General features: G+C 46.5%; 1 protein-coding gene across 3 annotated transcripts; it reads left to right on the top strand.

Annotated features, from left to right (window-relative positions):
• Positions 1-97: 97 nt before the first annotated feature.
• Positions 98-22,291, top strand: PPP2R3C (protein phosphatase 2 regulatory subunit B''gamma). Of its 3 annotated transcripts, none has more exons than XM_073565191.1 (14): positions 98-310; positions 1,049-1,126; positions 1,483-1,604; positions 2,302-2,406; positions 3,327-3,439; positions 3,585-3,682; positions 5,228-5,298; positions 6,674-6,806; positions 8,334-8,389; positions 16,088-16,163; positions 17,090-17,226; positions 18,785-18,922; positions 19,765-19,824; positions 21,767-22,291. In XM_073565191.1, exons 2-14 carry the CDS (start codon positions 1,078-1,080, stop codon positions 21,953-21,955), a joined length of 1,347 nt encoding a protein of 448 aa, XP_073421292.1. In that variant the 5' UTR covers positions 98-310; positions 1,049-1,077; the 3' UTR covers positions 21,956-22,291. The 3 variants fall into 3 exon arrangements, with proteins under 3 accessions (XP_073421292.1, XP_073421293.1, XP_073421291.1); XM_073565192.1 differs by having other exon boundaries at positions 307-431; XM_073565190.1 differs by lacking the exon at positions 98-310 and adding an exon at positions 451-840.
• Positions 22,292-22,663: the final 372 nt, after the last annotated feature.

The raw sequence follows: 22,663 nt of genomic DNA, 5'->3' as shown, positions 1-22,663 counted from the left end.
TGGGCGCCATTTTAGCGGAGACTATACGGCGCTGTAGGGAGGAGAGAGCTACAAAAACATGGCTTCCCATACTGGAAACTAGAGACATTTTCACAAAACACCCTAACAACAGGGGGAAACGATAGTAAAGCAGGGAAGTGACGCTTTGAATGGCCCCAGAGTGTGTTGTGTTATGGTAACGATTACCTATCAGCAGAGGATGGGAGATCTAGGCGTTTGATTGCACTGACAGTGCTGGGATCTACGTATTGTGGAGCAGACACATTAGCAGGCTGTACTTATAAAGGCATCTTCCTCAGGAAATAACTCGGTCTGTATTGATACTTGTGTCTGTGCCTCATTATCTGCTTGTGACTGCATGGATCATTCATCTCCAGCTGCTGGGGAACTACAACTACCAACATGTGATCAGGACCAGCCGGTCTCCTGATGTGAATACCCCACATCTATTATTCCTTTATTCCTTCCTCTCCCTCTCAGAAAACCCCTTTCTAGACTTGTGTGCTTTAAGGAGAATCTGTCACTAAGATAAAATGGGGCCATTTTTTCTAATTTTATTCCCGCTGCTCCCCTGAGTATTGCGTTTTTTGTTTTTTTTCATATCCGCCATACCGTTAGGGAGATATGGGCCTTTTAATTTAGGGCTGGTTTTTATGGTCTTTACTAAGTAGGCGTGGTTTACAGGGATATTATGCAAAACAGTCTAAAGTCACGCCCCCTGAGAATCCAGTGAGCCACACCCCCTTTGTGAAGCCAAGAAAAATGAGCATTAAGTAAAAAAGTCTCATATCTCTAGAACCGTATGGTTGATTTATGGGAAACAAAAAATGGATTACTCAGGTGATCAGCAGCAATAATATAAGAGCAAAAACTGGTGACTTTTTGACCTGGTGACATTTCCCCTTAAAGTCATCCAACTTGCACAATTGGGTGACTGCCTCGGCCATCAATCACTTCAATTTACCACGTTTTGTTGAAGTATGATTGAAGCTGTGGCCTAGGCCTTACAGTATATTTTTATTTTTAAATATCTGGGGTTATTTTTTAGCTTCAAGAAAGAAATCACATCCCAGTAGAATGGACTGGAAGAAAAGTCTCAAAGAAAAGTTGGAAAAATCGAATAAAGGTACAGTGGTATTATATAAGAAGTATAAAGATTTTGCTTAATTATGCCATAGAAATGTCCGCCGACATGGGAGCTGCTCTTCTCGGTGGCTCTCAGCACCTTGTCTTCATGTCTCAAGCAGCACCTGGACTCGGGTTGTTATCGTGAGGCGACTGCTTTAAAGGGTTATTTCCAAAAAATGTTATGCCCTCTCCACTAAATAGTGTGATTACTGGGAGTCTGAGCTCTTGGGGATCTGGAACTGCAGAGTTCCATTTTTGCATGCAGCATAGGTGCACATGCTAGATCTCCAGGAAGTTGCAAAGTGGTACAGTCGGCTGTATATGTAATAAAAATCTTTTGTATCTGTTTATCAGCCAGAAAAAGCGAAGAAGAAATGAAAAATGAAGAAATGGCCATGTTCACCAAGTTTTATACAGAGTGGAAGGGTGGACAGAAGGACTCCAATTCCCCCAAAATCCCCCGATTCTACTACAGGGTGAGCACGTGTGGCAGTGACTGACGGTGCGGAGCTTTAGTGAACGTCGGACTATGGTAGGACTGCAAGAACGCTACACAGAGACTGTGATTCAATAGGAATAGGTTCTCTAATGTATCTCCAGAAGGGTCTTCTCTCTCAAATCTATGACCCACTACTAACCGTGGTTACAAGAAGATTCTCGCCAAATGCAAAGATTGTTTTGTTCCCTTTTCTGCCATATTACATAACGACCAGCATTTATAATTCATTTAATAAAAGGGTTTTCCAGTTTCCAAAAATCCCTGTCATTAGGTGGTTTAAAATAAAAATAAAGGTGCATTGCTCACTCTCCCCTGGTCCGCACTGAGTTTGTGCCGCTGCTCCTGATGTCTCTTACTGTCTGCAGCACTGATGTGACGTCGAGAGCGCTGCAGCCAATAGGTGAGCTCACCGATCGGTTGCAGTGCTGTTGAATGAAGTCAGCACTACAGACAACTGGAGGAGACACACCGCTGTGCCTGGTTAGGGTGGTTTTGTGTTTTGCACTTAAGGACGGGGGTTTTTCTCAAAGTGGGAAATGCACGATACATGGGACCTTTATTTGGATTTTCGCAGCTATATAAAATCCATACCCTCCCGCTTGAACAGAGTAGTGTTGTTCTAGATAACCAAAATTGTGATTTACTTTGATTAAAGCCCCATTTGTTCCCTGCAGTTACCAGCAGAGGACGAGGTGTTACAGCAGAAGCTGAGAGAAGAGTCACGAGCCGTCTTTCTCCAGAGGAAGAGCCGAGAGTTACTAGACAACGAGGAGCTGCAGGTGAGAAGAGACCCAGCCAGGTTCACCTTTACCTGTTAATTACACCATGTCTGCTGTCCATCAGGTAACCTGCTTGAATTGCCTGTTCCCAGTGGGGGATGCAGGCAGTGATATGATGCCTTCAGCCTTTGCTCTGTATCACTCCTATCTACACTTGTGGCAGTGATGTTATATACTCACTATTTTCTAATGGTACCGTTAAACATAACGATGTCCCAGCGATCACACCAACGATCCAACGTGGATGGGATCGATGGGACATTGTTAGCTGATCGCTGGTGAGCTGTCACATATACAGCCCCTCCAGCGATCAGGACCAGCGAGCACACTGGTTACCAACGTAAACATCGGGTTTCTAAGGGCGGCGGGGCCCTTAGAAACCCGATGTTTACCCTAGATACCAGTGTGCACTGCAGGCAGGGCGGAAGGTGGAGGCAGAGCGGCGCACAGACAGACCGGCGTAGCTCTGCTATCTGCCACTCCGGTCTGACAGACTTGAGTAGCAGATAACAGAGCTACTCCGGTCTGAGCGCCGCTCTGCCTCCACCTCCCACCCTGCCTGCAGTGCACGCTGATATCTAGGGTAAACATCGGGTTTCTAAGGGCCCCGCAGCCCTTAGAAACCCGATGTTTACATTGGTAACCAGCGTTCAGCGTTGCTCATCGGTGGCTCCTGCTGCCACACGCAGCGATGCTTGCTGGCCAGCGGGAGACCAGCTATGAAAAAACGGCCCAGGACGATCCAGCACGATCAGCGATACCCGGCGGGGGGGGCCGGTCGCTGCTGGATGTCACACACCGCGATCTCGCTGGAGAGATCGCTGATGTGTCACAAAATCAGCGAGATTGCTGTGTGTAACGGGCCCTTAAGCCTTTTATCTTTCCTATTTATCTTTCCTTTTTCCATTCTATGTTTCTAGAACTTGTGGTTCCTCCTGGACAAGCACCAGTCGCCTCCGATGATTGGTGAGGAAGCCATGATCAACTATACCAACTTCCAAATTGTTGGCGAAAAGGCCGGGCCAAAATGCAAGTAAGTCCACGTGCTCGACAACTACAGGACCTTTCCTATTAATAAACCATTGGAAATCACTCGCTAATTGTTATTTTACTGATATATATATATATATATATATATATATAAAAAAAATTTTTTTTTTTTTTTTTTTTCACTTTAGGTCATTTTTTACAGCTAAAGTCTTCAGCAAACTTTTTCACAATGATCTGTATGGCAGAATATCAATTATGCAGTTTTTCAACTACGTTATGAGAAAAGGTAAGAGACATGTTCCCCTGGGTTCTCAACCAGGGTACTAAGTAGGAAATGTTTTATAATCCTATAGGGGTTTTCCAGTTTTGGGAAACCCCTGTGACCCGGCTGCAGTTTATTAACCCACCCCTTAATAACTGCTTTGTTCACCCTCCGCATGTTCATCACTGAGTCTCTGCTGCTGTCATTGTCTGCAGTGATGACGCCAGTCATTGAGCTCTACTGATTGGCTGCAGCATGGTCAACAAAAATCAGTGACTTTGAGAAGCTTGTGCCGTCAACTTGGGCAAAGACATAGAGCTCACTGGTGACAGCACTGCAGACCATAGCAAACACCATTGCTGGACACTCAGATCTGGACCTGGGGAGGGTGAATAAAGAACAGTTTGTTTGTTTTAATAAAATAAACTGTAGCCAAGTGATCAGGGTTTTCCAAAATCAGAAAAAACCTTTAAAGAGTACAAGTCAACATGATTTGGCCATGCCATTAGTTTATAGGACGAAATCCTGCTGACAGGTTCCAGTACACCTGAAGTTTTCTTAGGCGAAACCTCTTTAGCTTTAGTTTCGCTGATGGGTTTTGCCATCTATTGTGCAGCAGGTCACCCGCTGGCCTCTTTGTAGCGAAAGCTGCCCAAAGAATTAACTTGCTACGCAAGTCCTTTTTTTCACGCGAGTCCTTTTTTTCACGCGAGTCCTTTTTTTCACGCGAGTCCTTTTTTTCACGCGAGTCCTTTTTTTCACGCGAGTCCTTTTTTCACGCGAGTCCTTTTTTTCACGCGAGTCCTTTTTTTCACGCGAGTCCTCTTTTTTTCACATTGGTCCTTTTTTTTCACGTGAGACCTTTTTCCACTTTGGTCCTTTTTTTCACGGTGGTCCTTTTTTCACTTTGGTCCTTTTTTTTCATGTTAGTCCTTTTTTTCCACGTGAGTCCTTTTTTCAGGAAAGTCATACAAGTGTCCTTTTTCATGCCAATGACTAACGTAGACCATAATAAGTCCATTTATTACACGGAAAAGGAAGTTTGAAGTACTCCGTCCGTACTTTTCTCATCATAACGAAGATCAAACATTTACTCTTAGTTATATAGCAATAAATGCCACACATTATAAAACTGCTGCATTAACACTTTAGTTGTCACTTTTTTCTTTTTTTGCAGTGTAGCAGAAATAATGAGGAGGAGAGCAGGATAGAGAGAACCACGCCTATTAGAATTAGCGCCGATGTTGCCCATAGAAATCGGCGTCATTTCATGTTTATTTTAGTCTTCAGTGTTTTTGTAGTGCCCATTTTTCTGTGCTACTACATGAGGCCTGTAGGTTTAGCAGGGCCATCCCTGTGGATCATGGCTATAGGTACTGCTTGGGGGGCATTCCTACCCCAGTATATGGGAGAAAATAGTAGGATCTTGTAACCACGAGCCCCCAAAATGCTTTTCGGTACCATATTTTTTTTGCTCCTTTTTTACATTAATGGACTGAAACACAGACACAAAAATCTATATATAATGATTGAACATGTGGTACTAATGGTTGCATCCTTTCCTTCCAGTATGGCTCCACCAGACGAGGATCGGTTTGAGCTTGTATGATGTGGCCGGACAAGGCTACCTGAGAGAGTCGGTAGGTAGCAGACGCCATACTTGCTGTCGCATTGCTGAGACCTATGATTGATCCCTGTACATAGACAGTGTAAGCTCCTGGGGCCAAATGCAACATCTCTACCAGTGCCCCGCACAATGTTTGCTTAAAGAGTAACCATTGTCTTAATTTTTATTTCATAAATCGATAGCACATATGACAATATTCAACTTTGTTATATATCATTGTAGAAATCTGCTTTTTTTTTTTTCCCCTCCTGGACTTATCTTTCAATCTCAATTCATGGGTGAAATCTGTATTCACTGAAGACAGAATATTTACTGAGATAGGAAATGGCAGTTGGTGCTTATAAGATTCTATGAAGAAGGAGGAGCAGAGGCCGGCACAGACATTCTGCTGCAAGTTCTCCAGAAATGACAGTTCTCCATAGAACTTTATAAGCACTAACTGTCATCTCCTACCTAGGTAACGGGAAAGTCTGTGTTCACTGAATACAGATTTTACCCCAGAATTGAGAATTTTGAGAAGGAAAGAAGCAGATTGCTCTGATTACATATATTGCAAAGTTTCTTATTTGCAGAGGTACTATTGATTTATGTAAAAAAAAATACATCTAAATAACGGTTACTCTTTAGTAACACTATTGTCTTTCTATGTAGCATTGGGGTCTTTGTCTGCCCCCCCATCATTCTCAAGGGCCTGGGTGTAACTGATACCTCTCCAGCCCTTGCAGCTCGTGGTGTGCTAACCTACGCTGTATAATGGTTCTATGAATTGGTATGAGCGTCTTTGTTTCCTGCGCCTTTTAGAATATTAAATTCTTATTGCAAATAAGTGTACCCATATTAGTGCAGATGGACGTACGTTTCTGTTCATGGGATGGCACTACACGGGAGCTGTGCCTTTTACCGTCTACTACAGGGCTTGCAGCTCTAATAAACAGCTCACCTCCCACTGTAACAACTGCGACTGGATTTACCCCCTAACCCTGTAGATGCTGCGATCATTAACGATTGCAGCATCTAGGTGTTTGGACAGAGGGAGACGGCTCCCTTTGTCAGTGTGCGATATGATGCAACCATGGGGCGCCTGCCATGACTGCAAGGGTTAATCGATTCCATGTTAGTGTTACACGGAGAAGCAATAAAGATTCGGCATATTGATAAAATAAAAGCTTTATTTTCATCAATTAGATGATTAAATTGTTTTATGAAATCTAACAAATATTTACATGAAAAAACAAGGATTTGTTTGATTTAATCCTTTAAGTCCTATTTTATGTATGTGAGGATGTCTTTACAGTTACTGTAGTATATGAAGCACAGAAAAAAACATAATGAGAATGTTAGTAATTGATATAGGAAATGTATCTGATGACTTCTTTACTGTTGTACAGGACTTGGAGAATTATATCCTTGAGCTAATTCCAACCCTGCCTCAACTAGATGGCCTGGAGAAGTCCTTCTATTCTTTCTACGTCTGCACTGCGGTCCGGAAATTCTTTTTTTTCCTTGATCCTTTAAGGACAGGTAATACACATATATTGTATATTAAATGGGTTTGAGATAGATATATATAATTTTATTACACATATATAAAAAAAAAGAAAACAAAATTATATATACAGTATATACTTGTGTATAAGCCGACCCGTGTATAAGCCGACCCCCCTAAATTTGCCACAAAAAACTGGGAAAACTTATTGACTCACGTATAAGCCTAGGGTGGAAAATGCAGCAGCTACTGGTAAATTTCAAAAATAAAAATAGATACCAATAAAAGTAAAATTAATTGTGACATCAGTAGGTTAAATGTTTTTTAATATCCATATTGAATCAGGAGCCCCATATAATGCTCCATACAGTTCATGATGGGCCACATGAGATGCTCCATACAAAATACACCCCATATAATGCTTCACAAAGGTTAATAATGCCCCATATGCTGCCCCATAAAGGTTATGGCCCCATAAGATATTCAATAGATTATGCTCCCATAAAATGCTCCATAGATTATGGCCCATATGCTGCCCCATAAAATGCTCCATAGTTTATGCCCCCATGTGCTGCTCCATAGTTTATGCCCCCATGTGCTGCTCCATAGATTACTCTACCATATGCTGCTCCATAATTATGCCCCCATATGCTGCTCCAAAGTTTATGCCCCCTTATGCTGCTCCATAGTTTATGTCCCCATATATTGCTGCTCCATAATTATGTCCCCATATATTGCTGCTGCCGCTGCAAATAATAAAAAAAAAAGTGACATACTCACCTCTTGTCACTGGGGGCCCGGTGCCAGTGTCCTGAGCAGGCGGTGACAAGTTCTGATGTCACCGCTAGCTCAGGACCCCGGCACTGGTGATATTTACCGATCCCCGCTCCATGGCTGCGTGTCGCTCTGCCTCTCCTCCGCGTCCTGTCAGTGACGTTCAGGCAGAGGGCGCGGCGCGCACTAACTACGTCACCGCGCCCTCTGACCTGAACATCACAGACAGAGGACGCGGAGAGGACAGAGCAGCACGCAGTGATGGACCCGGGACAGGTGAATATAGCTTTTACTTCTGGCGCAGTCTCTGCAGCCCTGCTTCTCCCCGTCTCAGGCTCCTTCCTTCAGCGGTCACGTGGTACCGCTCATTAAAGTCATAAATATGCACATATTCATGACTTAAATGAGCGGTACCATGTGACCGCTGAAGGAAGGAGCCTGAGACCGGGAGAAGCAGGGGGGCTGCAGAGACCGCGCCAGGAGGCAATAAGTATGACCTGACACCCCCTCCCCCGCCGAACCCCTGGTATATGACTCGCATATAAGCCGAGAGGGGAACTTTCAGCCCAAAAAAATGGGCTGAAAATCTCAGCTTATGCGCGAGTATATACGGTATATATTTTGTGGGGGATCAATAGTAATTGTGAATGTACCTTAGTGAGATCACATATAACTGCGACTGGGCTTCCATGGATACAATCCCTTTAATTATATGGTTTTACACACCATCTATAGTAGTTGATTGATAATCACTTTTCATTTTCTTTCCTTTTTATTTTTTTTTTTAGGAAAGATAAAAATCCAAGATATTTTAGCTTGTAGCTTTTTGGACGATTTACTAGAAGTAAGTGTTTCGAGTATTTTCTTTAAATTACCGTATTATTCGGACTTTAAGACACATTTTTTTCCTCCAGAAATGTGGAGGAAAATGGTGGGTGCGTCTTATAGTCTGGATGTACCGGCTCTGGCTGTGGTGGGGAGGTGGGGGAACGGCATCGGCGGAGCAGCGGGTCACAGAGGCAGGAGCTGACGGTTGCGGCTAATTCCTGTTCCCGCTGCTAAAGAGAAATGAATATTCACTACATTCCACGCTCATGGGCATGGAGGGCAATGCATATTTATCTGTCTTTAATAATAGTATCTTGGTATGATTTCCTGCCAACCCCGGTCCTGGTATTCATTTCTCTTAAGTATCAGCAAACGTGACCGCCGGTAGCAGCAGGAAGCTGGTGACTGACAATGCGCATTAGTGAAGAGCAATGAATGCTCTCTGTGAGCACAGTCCCGGCGAGTATTCCGGCAGCTGTGCTCTGCTTGTGAGCAGCACATGATGAGGGAGCCATGCATACCAGGATGGGGGCCCAATATAAGGATGGAGGTCATGCATACTAGGACGAGATGGGGACCCTGCATACCAAGATAAGGATGGGGGCCATGCATACTAGGACGAGATGGGGACCCTGCATACCAAAATGGGGATGGATCCATGCATATTAGTACTAGCAAGGACGATCATTCCTGCCAGATAAGGATGAGGGGGCATGCATACCAGGATAGGGATGAGGGATCCATGCATACCAGGATAAGAGATGAGGGGGCCATGTGTATCAGGATGGGGATATTAAGTACAGAATTGACCACATTTTTTTTTTTGCTTCAGTTTTTTTTTCCTAATTTCCTCCTCTAAAACCTAGATGCGTCTTATGGTCCAGTGCATCTTATAGTCCGAAAAATGTAGTACATTTTCTAATTCTCGGCTTGAGTGCACTGACAAGGTCTAAAACTAAAAGTGGGGAAATGCTTAAAATTCAATATGCTAGATTTTAATAATTCATTGTGACCAAGCAGGGGATGTAATGCTGTTTGTTTCATCCCCTCTAAGTAAAAAAATAAATAAAATTAAAGCGCCACTCCAGTATTTTTTCTCCTTCGTCTCATTGGGGGACACAGATACTGTGGGTGTATGCTTCTGCCGCTAGGAGGCTGACACTAAGTGAAAAAAAGAGGTTAGCTCCTCCTCCGCAGTATACACCCTCGCCCCTATTGCGGGCGGAAATCAGTTTTTGCTTAGTGTCCTATGGAGGCACACACAGTCTGGATCTCTCCAGACTATTTTTTTCTAGTTTACTATGAAGATGAGACAGGGGCGACGGACCCTATTGAAAGGGTCCGATCTCCCCAAACCATCAATGGGCGAGCACGCGTTGAGTGTCGTCTCCACGTATACTTTCCCGCACCGAGGGACATATCTGAGACTTTTCCCCAGACTTCTATTTTTGTTTGTTATTTTATGAAGATGAGACAGGGGCAACGCATCCTATTGAAAGGATCCGATTTCCCCAAACCATCAACGGGCGAGCACGTGCGAGTATCCCTCCACGTATCCTTTCCTGCACCGAGGGACATATTTGGGACTTTTTCCCCAGACTTCTATTTTTGTTTGTTATTTTATGAAGATGAGACAGGGGCAACGCATCCTATTGAAAGGATCCGATTTCCCCAAACCAGCAACGGGCGACCATGTGCGAGTGTCCCTCCACGTTTCCTTTCCCGCGACGTGGGACATTATGCCAGACTTAGCCCTGTCCACCCCTAGGTATTGAAACCATGGGCTTGCACAGAGGCACAAGACTAGTCTGTGCGGCCCCCACTGCTCCGCCAACGCTAGACAGCGGTGCTGCAAGGTGGCGGACGGTCCCTCTCCTCACCCCCTGAAGGGGTTAGATGGAGCTAGGGTGCCTGCACCGTCCTGTTTTTTATCAAAGACCCCCTCACATACCTGCGCTAAGGCTGAAGAGGATCATCGGTGAGGAGAGGGTCGGGGCGCGCCCCCCCCCACCCCCGGTCAGGTAGGGGAAAAATTGAGGCCGCGGCTTCGGCCGGATCTAGGCCGCAGCCGGAAGTTCCGCCCTCGGGGCCGCGTGTCACTTCCGGCAGCCCGCACTCGGCGGCGAAAAAAAAAAAAAAAAAATCGAGGCCCCGACTTCGGCGCACTATTTAAAGTAAGCATTCAGGTCAGGGGGGGGGGGGCGCAGGACTGGGGTAAGTGCTGCCCGAGAGGCCAGGCTAGGGAAAAACGAGGAGCTACCTCTTCCCCATATCCCCAGCAGCGGACAGATACACCATGTCCGAAAAAAGGCAAAGACGCACACGTTCTTTTACGCGGAATTAATCTCTTGTTGGACTGCGTTTCCGCGGGCGCAGAGCAGCGTTTATGCGAAGCCTGCGAATCCAAACGCGCCCAGGAGCCCTCCCCTGCGACCGCGACCAATGTGTCAAATCCCCCGGAGTGGGCCCGATCACTGTCACAGTACATGGTGTCGCTTACGAGAGCAATAGAATCCCTTCAAGCCCCAGATAGGGGCAGGGACAGTGTCGCAGCCTTTAGAGGGAACATTCACCTCACAGGAGCCCTCCGGCCTGCAGGGACCGCCCTCACTCCAGGCAGACCCGGGGGAAACAAATCCACACGGTGTCGTCCAGTCCATCCGGTGCCTTTGGCATCCGTAAGATCTGCTTCTCGCTCCCCGTCACCAGTGGTTGATAGCGAGCAGACCTCAGATTGCAACTCAGACGAGCCCAATGACCTGGACACTCCAGAGTCACGTGAAACGGTGGACAGCCGCATAGAAGCCATCAATCAGACCCTGGGGATTGAGGATGATACCGCAGCGGCTACGGAGCATAAAGGGCATGTAAACGAGTGAAGCGGCCGCACAGAATTTTTTCCTCTCACCCTGAGTTTGAGGACATAGTACAGCGGCGCAGAGAACGTCCAAAAAGGCGTTTTTCTCGGGTTAAAGGGCACTCGAAACGCGTTATACGTTTGCTCCGGACCTCCGTAAACAATGGATGGAATCCTCGATAGTGGGTCCTCCGGTTTCGCGCCTGGCCACTAAGACCCTGTTATCTGTCCCTAGGGTTGCCTCGATTAAAGATCCCATGGACTGCCTTATTGAGAGCCTAGCTCGTTAAGTATATGAGGCGTCAGGGTCTGCACTCGCTCCCTCGTTCGCAGCCAAGGCTATGATATCATAGTCAGAAACATTAAACAAGGTCGCTCAGGAGCAGGATCTACCTGCAGAGATCTCGGAGGGATGACGATAGCCGGAGATTATGTAATGAATGCGTTTTTGGATGCGGCCAATTGTTCAGCACTTGCTGCCGCTAAAGCAATCTCTATCTGAAGAGCCCTATGGTTGAGGACATGGCGGGCCGATTCTACTTCCAAGAAGTCCTTGGCTTCCCTGCCTGATCAGTGCGGCCGCCTATTTTTGGATCAACTTATCTCCGACTCCACAGGAGGAAGGAGCGGGTTTCTACCCCAACAGAAGGTTAGATCGTTTTTTCGTCACCCGGTTCAGGCACGTTTTCGGGCCTTTCGCAGTGCTACCAGCCATTCTAGGCCGGGCGTGACGACAGTGGTTAGGTGGTGGCTGGTAAGTAACCTGAGCCTGGTCCGGGACCCGAATAGGAGACGGTCTGGGGTCTTGTGTTGAAAGACTCCGGGTGGACTACAGGGCCCAATTCCGCCACCTCAGGCCGCCCCAACCAGGATAGGGAGCGGCAGGTCATATAGAGCCAACCCATTGGGGAGAATGTGTGCTCAAGAGGCCAGATCGAGAGGACCCAGATCCTAAGGATCATCGGCCAAATGACGCGAGGTCTTTACCAGACGACACCAGCAATTGGGCGGCTGCCTACTCTGTTTTCACCACGTCTGGGCCAACATCGCATGGGTAAAAGAGTTGGTGTCCTCAGGTTACAAAATAGAATTTGTCAGATACCCTCCAAGAAGGTTTTTTCCTTCCCGGCTTCCCTGGGTGGATACCCAGGTAAGGGCTCTATTGGGAGCCATCAAGTCGCTCCTGCACAACGGAGTCATTGTTCCAGGGCCGGAACATGGAAGAGCTCAGGGGCTCTATTCAAACCTTTTTGCGGTCCCCAAAAAGGACGGGTCTGTCAGGCCTGTTTTGGACCTAAAGCTTCTGAACAAATTCATCAGGATCAGACATTTCCGGATGGAGTCTCTCCGTGCAGTCATAGCGGTCATGGAATAGTGAAGATATTTGGCCTCAATTGACAGCCATGACGCTTTTCTGCATATTCCATTTTTTCCTCCTCATCAGAGGCGGCTACGCTTCGCCATCAGCATTCAGCATTTTAAGTTCGTAGCACTACCCTTCGGGCTAGCCACGGCTCCCAGAGTATTCACAAAGGTTTTGGCAATTGCCAGGGCCACACTGCATTCTCGAGGCATAGTCGTCTTGCCTTATCTGGACAACCTCTTGATCAAGGGCCTGTCAATACGGGCAAGTGGGGAAGGTGTCAACATCATGCTAGATACTCTTGCCGCTTAGATGGTTGGTTAATGCAAAGAAATCATCCCTTGTGCCAGCTCAGAGGATCTCCTTCCTAGGGATGATCTTCGACACTTGCTGAGGGTTGAAAATTCTCCCCCATGAAAGGGCGCTAGTCTCCGGAAGGGAGTCCGGACACTACGCCAACCAGTCCCTCATACCATCCAATCCGCGATAAGGATCCTAGGGAAAATGGTGGCAGCAATCGAAGCGATACCTTTCGTCCAGTTCCATCCTTCATCCTCTGCAGCACGCCTCGTGTCAGCCTGGGACAAGAATCCTTTCACGCTCGATCGGCTGTGCAAACTGGCCTCTCAAGTCAGGCAGTCGCTCGGATGGTAGATAACCAGTTCCTCTCTGGCCTATGTCATGGGCTGATAATGACAATTGACGTCAGTCTCCTCTGTTGGGGAGCTGTGTTTCGCCACCACACAACCCAGAAACGTTGGTTGCCACAGGAGGCACGCCTCCCGATCAACTTATTGGGGGATACGAACAATTCGGCTGGCTCTGCAGAGGTTTCATCACTTGCTAGCAGGCCGTCCACGGCGGTGGTGTACATAATTCGTCAGGAGGGCACCCGCAGCAGAACAATCATGCGCGGGGTGGAGCACGTTCTTCAGTGGGCCGAAGCAAACCACTTGGTGATTTCGGCTGTCCACATCCCGGGAGTGGAAAATTGGGCGGCAGACTTCCTCAGCCGGCAGGGTCTTGCATCCGGAGAGTGGTCTCTACATCCCGAAGTTCTTCAACAGATTTGTCAACTGTGGGGAGCTCCGGATGTGGACCTGACGGTTTCCAGAGTGAATGCCAAGGTGCCCACATATGTCTCTCGGGCCAGGGACCTGCAGGCATTCGCGGGGGACGTGTTGGTTCTGCCATGGAACCAGTTTTCGCCTCCCATATCTATTTCCCCCACTGCCACTACTCCCGAGAGTCAGCAAAGGGATCAAGACGGAAGGGGGGCCGGCGATTCTACTGGCCCCAGACTGGCCCCGTCGAGCGTGGTACGCAGATCTAAGGCTGCTGCTCGCCGACGTTCCTGGGCGCCTGCTAGAGTGTCCAGATCTACCGTCTCAAGGGCCAATTTGCCACCCGAACTCAGGGACCCTGTGTTTGACGGCAGGGCCGTTGAATCTCGGATTCTAACCCAGGCAGGGTTTGGGAGTAAGGTGGTCGCTACAACGATTAGCGCCCGGAGGCCTGCTTCAGCATGAATTTACCACCACACCTGGAAGGTGTTCTTTGCTTGAGTTCGAGGCGCGGTGTTTCTCCGCTAAGATTCTCGATCCCCAACATCTTGGTTTTTCTCCAGTCGGGCTCAGAGAGCCCGGATAGCTCAGTCGTTAGAGCATTAGACTCGGGCCTTGCCCCAGGCTTCCGCAGGAGACAAATGTCGGCCTTATCCGTCCTGTTCCAGTGCAGGGTTACTGCCAATTTGCAGGTGAAAACTTTTCATCGGGGAGTGTTCCACTTGATACCTCCCTATATGGCGCCGATGGACGCCTGGGTTCTTAACATGGTTTTAAGCGTTCTGCAGGAAGCTCCATTGGAACTGTTTCAGGATACATTTCCTGGAAAAGTTGTTCCCCTAGTGGCCATCACTTCCATCAGGCGGGTTTTCAGAGCTGGCGGCTCTATCCTGCCGAGCTCCGTTCCTCACTTTCCATAGGTATAAGGTGGTCCTCAGACCAGCCCTTCTTTTTCTGCGAAGGTCGTGTCCTCTTTTTCACATCAATGAAGATGTTGTTTCGCCTTCATTTTTTCCAGCACCGGTGCACCGTGTGGAAGAAGGCTCTTCACACGTTAGACCTGGTAAGAGCCCTCCGGAGGTACGTGTCACGGACGGCACCCTTTCCTCTGACGGACACGCTGTTCGTGCTCCCTGTAGAACGCAGGAAGGGACTCGCTGCCTCAAAGTCGATCATAGCCAGATGGATTCGTTTGCCTATTCAAGAGTTCAACTGCATTAGAGGCACGCCGATTCCTGCAGGGATCAGAGCGCACTCTACTCGGGCAGTGGGCGCCTCTTGGGCGCTTCGGCATCAGGCTTCGACGGAACAGGTTTGCAAGGCAGCAACCTGGTCCAGCCTGCACACATTTGCCAAACATAATATCCATGCTCAGGCCTCGGCGGATGCAAGCCTGGGTAGAAGGATTTTCCAAGCAACTGTGGCGGAGGTGAATGTAGCTTAGATCGGTGAGTCAATCTCCCACCCAGGGACTGCTTTAGGACGTCCCACAGTATCTGTGTCCCCCAATGAGACGAAAGAGAAACATGGATTTTTGTGAGTACTCAACGTAAAATCCTTTTCTCCGAGACGCTCATTGGGGGACACAGCACCCACCCTATTAGCCAGTTGGCTCTTGTTTAAATGAATGTGTTTACTTATTTGATATAAAGGTGGTGTTTTTCTTTGGACATGTTATACCTGTATTAAGGCTGATTTGTTGTCCTCCTACTGCTTTGGCACCAAACTGATTTCCGCCCGCAATAGGGGCGAGGGTATATACTGCGGAGGAGGAGCTAACCTCTTTTTTTCACTTAGTGTCAGCCTCCTAGCGGCAGAAGCATACACCCACAGTATCTGTGTCCCCCAATGAGCGTCTCGGAGAAAAGGATTTTACGGTGAGTACTCACAAAAATCCATGTTTCTATATTTTAGCGCTGGAGGGGTGCCATGAATCTAAACTCCCTGAACCTAGTAAAACATTTACCAGCCACCATCTTCAGCTGTTCCCTGCGCCACTCCGGTCCTGATCCGCCATCTTGTGACCGTAACTTCTGAGTAACCGGAAATCAGAGGTAACGATCACAAGCTCTCACTGTAAGTCTATGAGCACCTCGGTTTTGGCCTTGTTCCGTGTTCATAGACTTACATTGAGTTGTGACTTCCGGATCACCCAGCAAGCACTGAAGCGATTCCGCAGCTCACAACCTGCAGAAGAAGATGGCAGCTAGTAAGTATAAGTCTGGGGGCAGTAAACGTAAACAAAAAGTCTGGAGTGGCGCTTTAAGTTTGTTGTACCTCTTGCCATTTTCAGTCATATTGCCAAAACCCCACTTTTTTTTGTGCCGGTGTGGTTAGGCATTTTCAGCATTGTGACACCTACCTCTTCGTTCTTTTGCTCTGGTTTCTTCAGGCTCCACAGTTAATATGTGACTTATTCTGCTTTTACAGCTACGAGATGAAGAACTTTCTAAAGATAGTCAAGAATCAAACTGGTTTTCAGCCCCTTCTGCACTGAGGGTTTATGGTAAGTTCAGTTTATTTAAATGGTGATTTATAAAATCCAAGGAGAAAACGATGACGTGAACATCGTGCAGATTGTCATGATCCCAGTGCAGGTTTTTGAGCTGCACGTCAGGGGTTAATGTCTGGAGCTCGGTGCAGGTTTTGACCTGAACACCTGGGGTTAATGATTGTGGCCTCTCTTTGGTTCTGGGAGAGCTTCTTAAACCCCTGGGAAGCTCCAACCCCTGTCAGTTATACTTTTGCCTTTGGCCGAGTATGGTGACCTCTGTGTGCCTGTTCGCTGTTATAGCTTGTTTATATGGTTCTGACCCGGTTCTGTTGCCCGTTGTGAGTTTGCCTGTTGATTCTGTACTGCGCTTCCCTCTCTGTGTATGACTCGTTGCCTGTTATCTGACTACTCTCTGCTCGCCCCTCTTGTACCTTGCAGCTATCTCTGTGTATGACTCATTGGCTACGTCTTGACTATCCTCCCTGTCTATGCCCCTTGGTAACTTTGTCTCGCAGTTACCCTGCTAGGAGTTCTCTTGCAGCTCCTAGCTCTCTGGAGTTTAGGCCACGACTCTAGCAGTCACGTGCTTCAGGTCCTGCGGCTCTGAAGTACGCATCTACTCGGCTGCTGCCCGCTCCACAGGTATCTTTGAGCACAGTTCGCTTTACTCAGGACACAAGCACTGGCTCAGTGATCAAGTTCAGTGCGGTGTTCCTGACACAGATCTGTTGTAACTGGCAACCAAACTGCTGCCATCACAACTTCCACAACATCGGAGAAGTCTGGTTAGTTTATCCCCTGATAAGATCCTTGATCACCTTTCAGTAGTCTGGATAGCTGCGTGGCAAATATAACTGAAAAATGGCTTTGTAAGATTCCGAGAGAAGATGACTTTCCAATTTATTAACATTCCTACATGTTCCACTGCCATTATCTAGGTCAGTACCTGAATCTTGATAAGGACCACAATGGGATGCTGAGCAAAGAAGAGCTGTCCCGCTATGGAACTGGCACCTTGACTAGCGTCTTCTTAGATCGGGTGTTCCAGGAATGCTTGACCTATGATGGTGAGATGGTAAGTGCCTTATGACACCAGTCTACGGTGAGGCTCATGCTAGGTTCCCATATTCCAGTTTAATTGCTTTCCAGTGTACATCACATGCTGGGTGCAAGTATATGGCGTGGGCTTAGGTACTGAGCACCCACCTTCTTTGGAAAATACAGGCTGTATTATACAGCTGTCATTTGCACATAATAAAACCCCTTTAAATGCCACAGTCAGCGCCATTTAATGGGGTTTTCCAGCCTTAGCGTGCAAGCCTGCAGTCATTCTATGTGAGGATTTTCCAGTGCCACAAGTGAGCGGTAATGTGATATAATTTACATACCTCTGGCCGCATACTGACTAGACTTGTCTGGCCTCGCTCAGTACACCTGAATTGAGCGTGGCCGCGCACGTCTAGTCGGCATGTGACTGCATGTATGCAGATAACATAATTGCGATCCCCTGCCAGGCACGGGGGAATCATCACTGTGTAAAATTGAGGATTCAGAAGTCTGCAGTCATACAAAGTGACTGCAGACTCATAGCCTAAAGGTACTGTCACACTTAGCAATGCACCAGCGATACCAACCAGCGATATGACGCGGTCAGGATCGCTGGTGCATCGCTAAGTGGTCGCTAGTGAGCTGCCACACAGGCAGATCTCACCAGCGACATCGCAGGGGTCGCGGGTCGCTACTTACCTGTCAGACGAGGCAATCCTGACGTCCTCCCACCCGCGTCGCTCATCGGCGCCACAGGAAGCCCAGCAGGAAGCTGACGACGAGAAACGGCCCAGGACGTTCTCGCGCGATCAGCGATAATCAGTGGTGGAGCCGGTCGGAGGTAAGTATCACACACAGCGATATCGCTAGCAATATCGCTGCTGCGTCACAAAACCAGTGACGTTACAGTGATATTGCTAGCGATATTGCTTAGTGTGACAGGGCCTTAAGGCCGGACAACCCCTTTAAGGCATGCCATCCCAGGTGCTCATCTACCCCCGAGCGACATGGCTGCTATGAAGCCCAGATGATCACAGGTTTAAGTACGGCTTAAAAAAAAAGCTTTACAAAACATTAAGAAAATTAAAATATAACAAATTCTGATCATCACCCCCTTTTTTTTCTATAAAAAAAATACATTCACTTTTTTTTTTTTTTTTTTTTTTTTTAAATCACATATTTGGTGTTGCTGTGTCTAAAAAAGTCCCACCTATAAATATATAGATTATTTAACCCATACAGTAAGTCGACGCATTTTCCTCCTCCCCCAAAAAATGCAATAAAACAGATGAAAATCTCTTGAAAAGAGGGGAGGAAAATGTGAAAGCAGAAAAAAATGTAAACAAAATTCCTGGTTGAGAAGCTGTTAATATTAACTGCTCAATGAAAGAGTCATGGAATTATTGTGGTTTGCAGATTCCACACCGCAAATTTACTTTCAGTACGAGCCCTGCCTGCTCTTACCGACCCAGCGGACAAGGCATAGTAGAGGCCAGCACTCCGCTGTGGTGGGGCAGGGTGACCTGTCTCGCGTTACAATGGAGAATTGGGATTACTTATTAATATTTGTTTTCACCCCCTTCTAGGATTATAAAACATATTTAGATTTTGTATTGGCGCTGGAGAACAGGAAAGAGCCGGCAGCCCTGCAGTATATATTCAAGCTTCTGGACATTGAGAACAAAGGCAGCCTGAATGTGTTTTCTCTGAACTACTTCTTCAGGGTATGATCTTGTTTCTAATTGAGCTTTGATGTCTTTTCTAATTGAGCTTTGAAGTCCTTTCTAGCTGGGCTTTGATGTCTGCTCTAGCTGTGCTTTGATGTCGTTTCTAGCTGGGCTTTGCTGTCCTTTCTAGTTGAGCTTTGATGACTGTTCTGTTCTAGCTGGGCTTTGATGTCTGTTCTAGCTGGGCTTTGATGTCTGTTCTAGCTGGGCTTTGCTGTCCTTTCTAGTCGAGCTTTGATGTCTGTCCTAGCTGGGCTTTGCTGTCCTTTCTAGTTAAGCTTTGATGTCTGTTCTAGCTGGGCTTTGATGTCTGTTCTAGCTGGGCTTTGATGTCTGTTCTAGCTGGGCTTTGCTGTCCATTCTAGTCGAGCTTTGATGTTTGTCCTAGCTGGGCTTTGCTGTCCTTTCTAGTTGAGCTTTGATGTCTGTTGTAGCTGGGCTTTGATGTCGGTTCTAGCTGGTCTTTGATGTCAGTTCAAGCTGGGCTTTGATGTCCTGTCTAACTAGACTTTGATGCCCTTTCTAGCTGGGCTTTGATGTTGGTTCTAGCTGGGCTTTGATGTCTTTTCTAACTAGGCTTTGATGTCTTTTCGAGCTGGGCTTTGATGTCCTTTCTAGCTGGGCTTTGATGTTGGTTCTAGCTGGGCTTTGATGTCTTTTCTAACTAGGCTTTGATGTCTTTTCAAGCTGGGCTTTGATGTCCTTTCTAGCTGGGCTTTGATGTCCTTTCTAGCTGGGCTTTGATGTCGGTTCTAAGTGAGCTTTGACTTGAGTCTGCAAACTGGTGACTGTAACATCTATATAGGTGTATTTCCTAATTTCCTATCTTTATTCAATAGGCCATTCAGGAACAAATGAAGATTCATGGACAAGATCCTGTGGCTTTTCACGATGTGAAGGTAAATCTTCTATGCTGCCGATGGATCCCCATTTGGCAGGGTGATCTAGCAAATGTCCTGAATGAACATACTGTGATGAGAAATACACCACGCTCCAAATTATTATGTAAATGCTATTCTTCTCTGATTTTCCTAAATGATTGATGTAAATGAGTCAGTATAATGTTCAAATCATCAACCGTTAGATTATAAATCAAATTCCCAGCGATAATATTTTTTCAAAACTAAAAACCCCTCAGAATACACCAGATGATAATGCAGAACAGAGCGTAGAAACATTTTATAGGTTGTAAACAACTGGAAATGGACATTTGGTAAATTTGCAGCATTAAGAGGTCAGATTTACTAAGATCAAAAGCTTTTTCAATGAAAAACATTTGAACAAGTTACGTCGGACCCCTTCTTAGATGTCACCTTCACAATTTTTGAATCCATTGATCTTGTGTTTTTGGATAGTTTTCCCTTGATTTTGTTTGCAAGGTGTCAGAATAGCCCCCCAGAGCTAATGTTCTGATGTGAACGGCCTCCCACCCTGAGATCTTTTTGTTGAGGAGGTTCTCATTCCGCCGCAGCAGAAACACTTAAAAAATGCTAATAAAACGCATCCCCATGCAATCCTATGGGATTCCGCAGTTGCTGTGCCCATGCTGCGGATTTTCGGAATCGCATAGCGGTAAAATTTGCAGCATGTCCATTATTTCTGCAGGATCGCTGTGATTCCGCCGCCATAGGGTTGCATTGAAATGCTCACTTTACGCATGTGGCTATGCCCACCATGCGTAAAGTGAGCGCTTCATGTGTGGATGGTACCCAGGGTCTGGAGGAGAGGAGACTGGGTACCATATTCCTGTAAAAAATAGAAATAAAATAAAAAATAGGGATATACTTACCCTCCGTCGGCCCCCGGAATCCTCCCGGCCCTCATGGTGCTGCCAGCCACTTCCGTTCCCAGGGATGCATTGCGCGAATGACCTCTGATGACGTAGCGGTCTCCCTGGGAACGGAAGAGGCTGGCAGCGCCATGAGGGCCGGGAGGATTCTGAGGGCCGACGGAGGGTAAGTATATCTCTATTTTTTTTAGCATTTTTTAGATTCTTTTACTATTGATGCTGCATAGGCAGCATCAATAGTAAAAAGTTGGTCACATTTGTCAAGCGCTGTACTTCATAGTGTGACCAACCTGTCAATCACCTTTCCAAGCGATGCCTCAAATTGCTTGGAAAAGCGCAAGCATTCTGCAAGCTAAAATGCTTGTGTTTTACGGAAAAATGCATGTGAATTCCGCATGCGTTTTTCCCATGGCGGGTAGTTGCGGAAATGCTGCGGACATTTCCGCAGCATTTCGGCAACGTGGGCACTTAGCCTCAGGGTTGAGATCAGGAGAGTGTGGTGACCACACCATGAGTTTCTCTCCTTTCATTCCCAGAGCAGCCAATGACTCGGAGGCTTTCTTTGCAGCTTCAGATGGTGCATTGCCATGGATGAAGATGATTTTTGCCATGGATGGCAATGTTCTACAGTTTGCACCATGGAAGAAAGTAGTCAGACTGAAAATCTATATTCCTTGACAAGGTCATTTTCACACCTTCAGGGCCCCTAAAAGGGTCTACCAGCTCTCTCCCCATGATTCCAGCCCAAAACATGACTCTGCCCCCTCCTTGCTGACGTCACAGCTTTTTTGGGACATGGTGGCCATCCTCTGGCCATCTACTACTCCATCCATCTGGACCATCCAAGGTTGCACGGCGTTATCCGTAAACAAGAGTAGTTTAAAATGAGACTCGATGTATTTCTGGGTTCACTTCAATCGTTTTGCATCCAATTTGCACAATAATTTGGAATGTTGTGGAAAGCACAGAATATGAAGCATCTAGTAGCATATGCTATAGTACATACGGGTAACAACACTACTTAATTTTTAACTTTTTCTTACAATCTATAGGATGAAATCTTTGACATGGTAAAACCAAGAGATCCCTTTCACATTACACTTCAAGACCTTATCCAAAGCAGCCAGGGGGACACGGTGTGCACTATACTGATAGATCTTAATGGCTTCTGGACCTATGAAAATCGAGAAGTCCTGGTAGCCCCAGATGGAGAAAGCCCTGCGGACATTGAAGATACATAGTAATTCACTTGGCTTTCATTATTTGGGATTTCATCTAAGTTCTTCCAAGACTTCATGTGGATGAGCTCCTACTATTAGGGTGCCCTTACATGTAGCATTTGTTCATCCAGCAGTGGCTTCATCCAGAGATTGCGGCAGTCTTGTCTTTTTTGGCTAGTACAGGTAGAGCCCATACAAATAACTTGTATTCCGAGAAGACAATGTCAAAGTAAATGTATCTTTTTTGGTTCTATACTTGGTAGACTGAGCAGCAGAAGATAATGTTATGTTCATGTTTATTTTGTCTTTTTAAATATAGAAGTAGAATTATTATAAAAATATTTTTTTCAAATTGTATTTCTCAGCCGTCGATTATTTATTGTCTAATCCTCTAAAATGGTTCAAAATAGTTATATCCAAAAGTAGCACAAATATGTGATAAGGCTTGTGTACACCGGCTGATGAGCGGCTGAATGAATTTTGCTCTCTTAATTACATTAATTTTGCTATGTAATCTGAGAACAGCATGATTTAGAGACTGAGAGGCTGATTCCAGCGATGTGACACTTACTAGTATTTGTGATGCTGTTTTAATAAAAATCAGTGTTTTATCAGCAGATGATCTCTACAGGACTAGGTGCCTCATGCCTCCTAAGTTAACTGCTCTGTAGCCCCGCCCTCACCATTTGGCAGCTTACAGCCAATCAGTGGTGTGGGCAGGGTTATACA

Source organism: Dendrobates tinctorius, unplaced genomic scaffold (assembly GCF_039654945.1).
Source record: "Dendrobates tinctorius isolate UK_male_01 unplaced genomic scaffold, ASM3965494v1 ptg000574l, whole genome shotgun sequence".
In the NCBI taxonomy this organism is placed as follows: domain Eukaryota; kingdom Metazoa; phylum Chordata; class Amphibia; order Anura; family Dendrobatidae; genus Dendrobates; species Dendrobates tinctorius.
The sequence above is the reverse complement of the archived record's forward strand: the minus strand, read 5'-3'. Positions and strand labels throughout refer to the sequence as shown.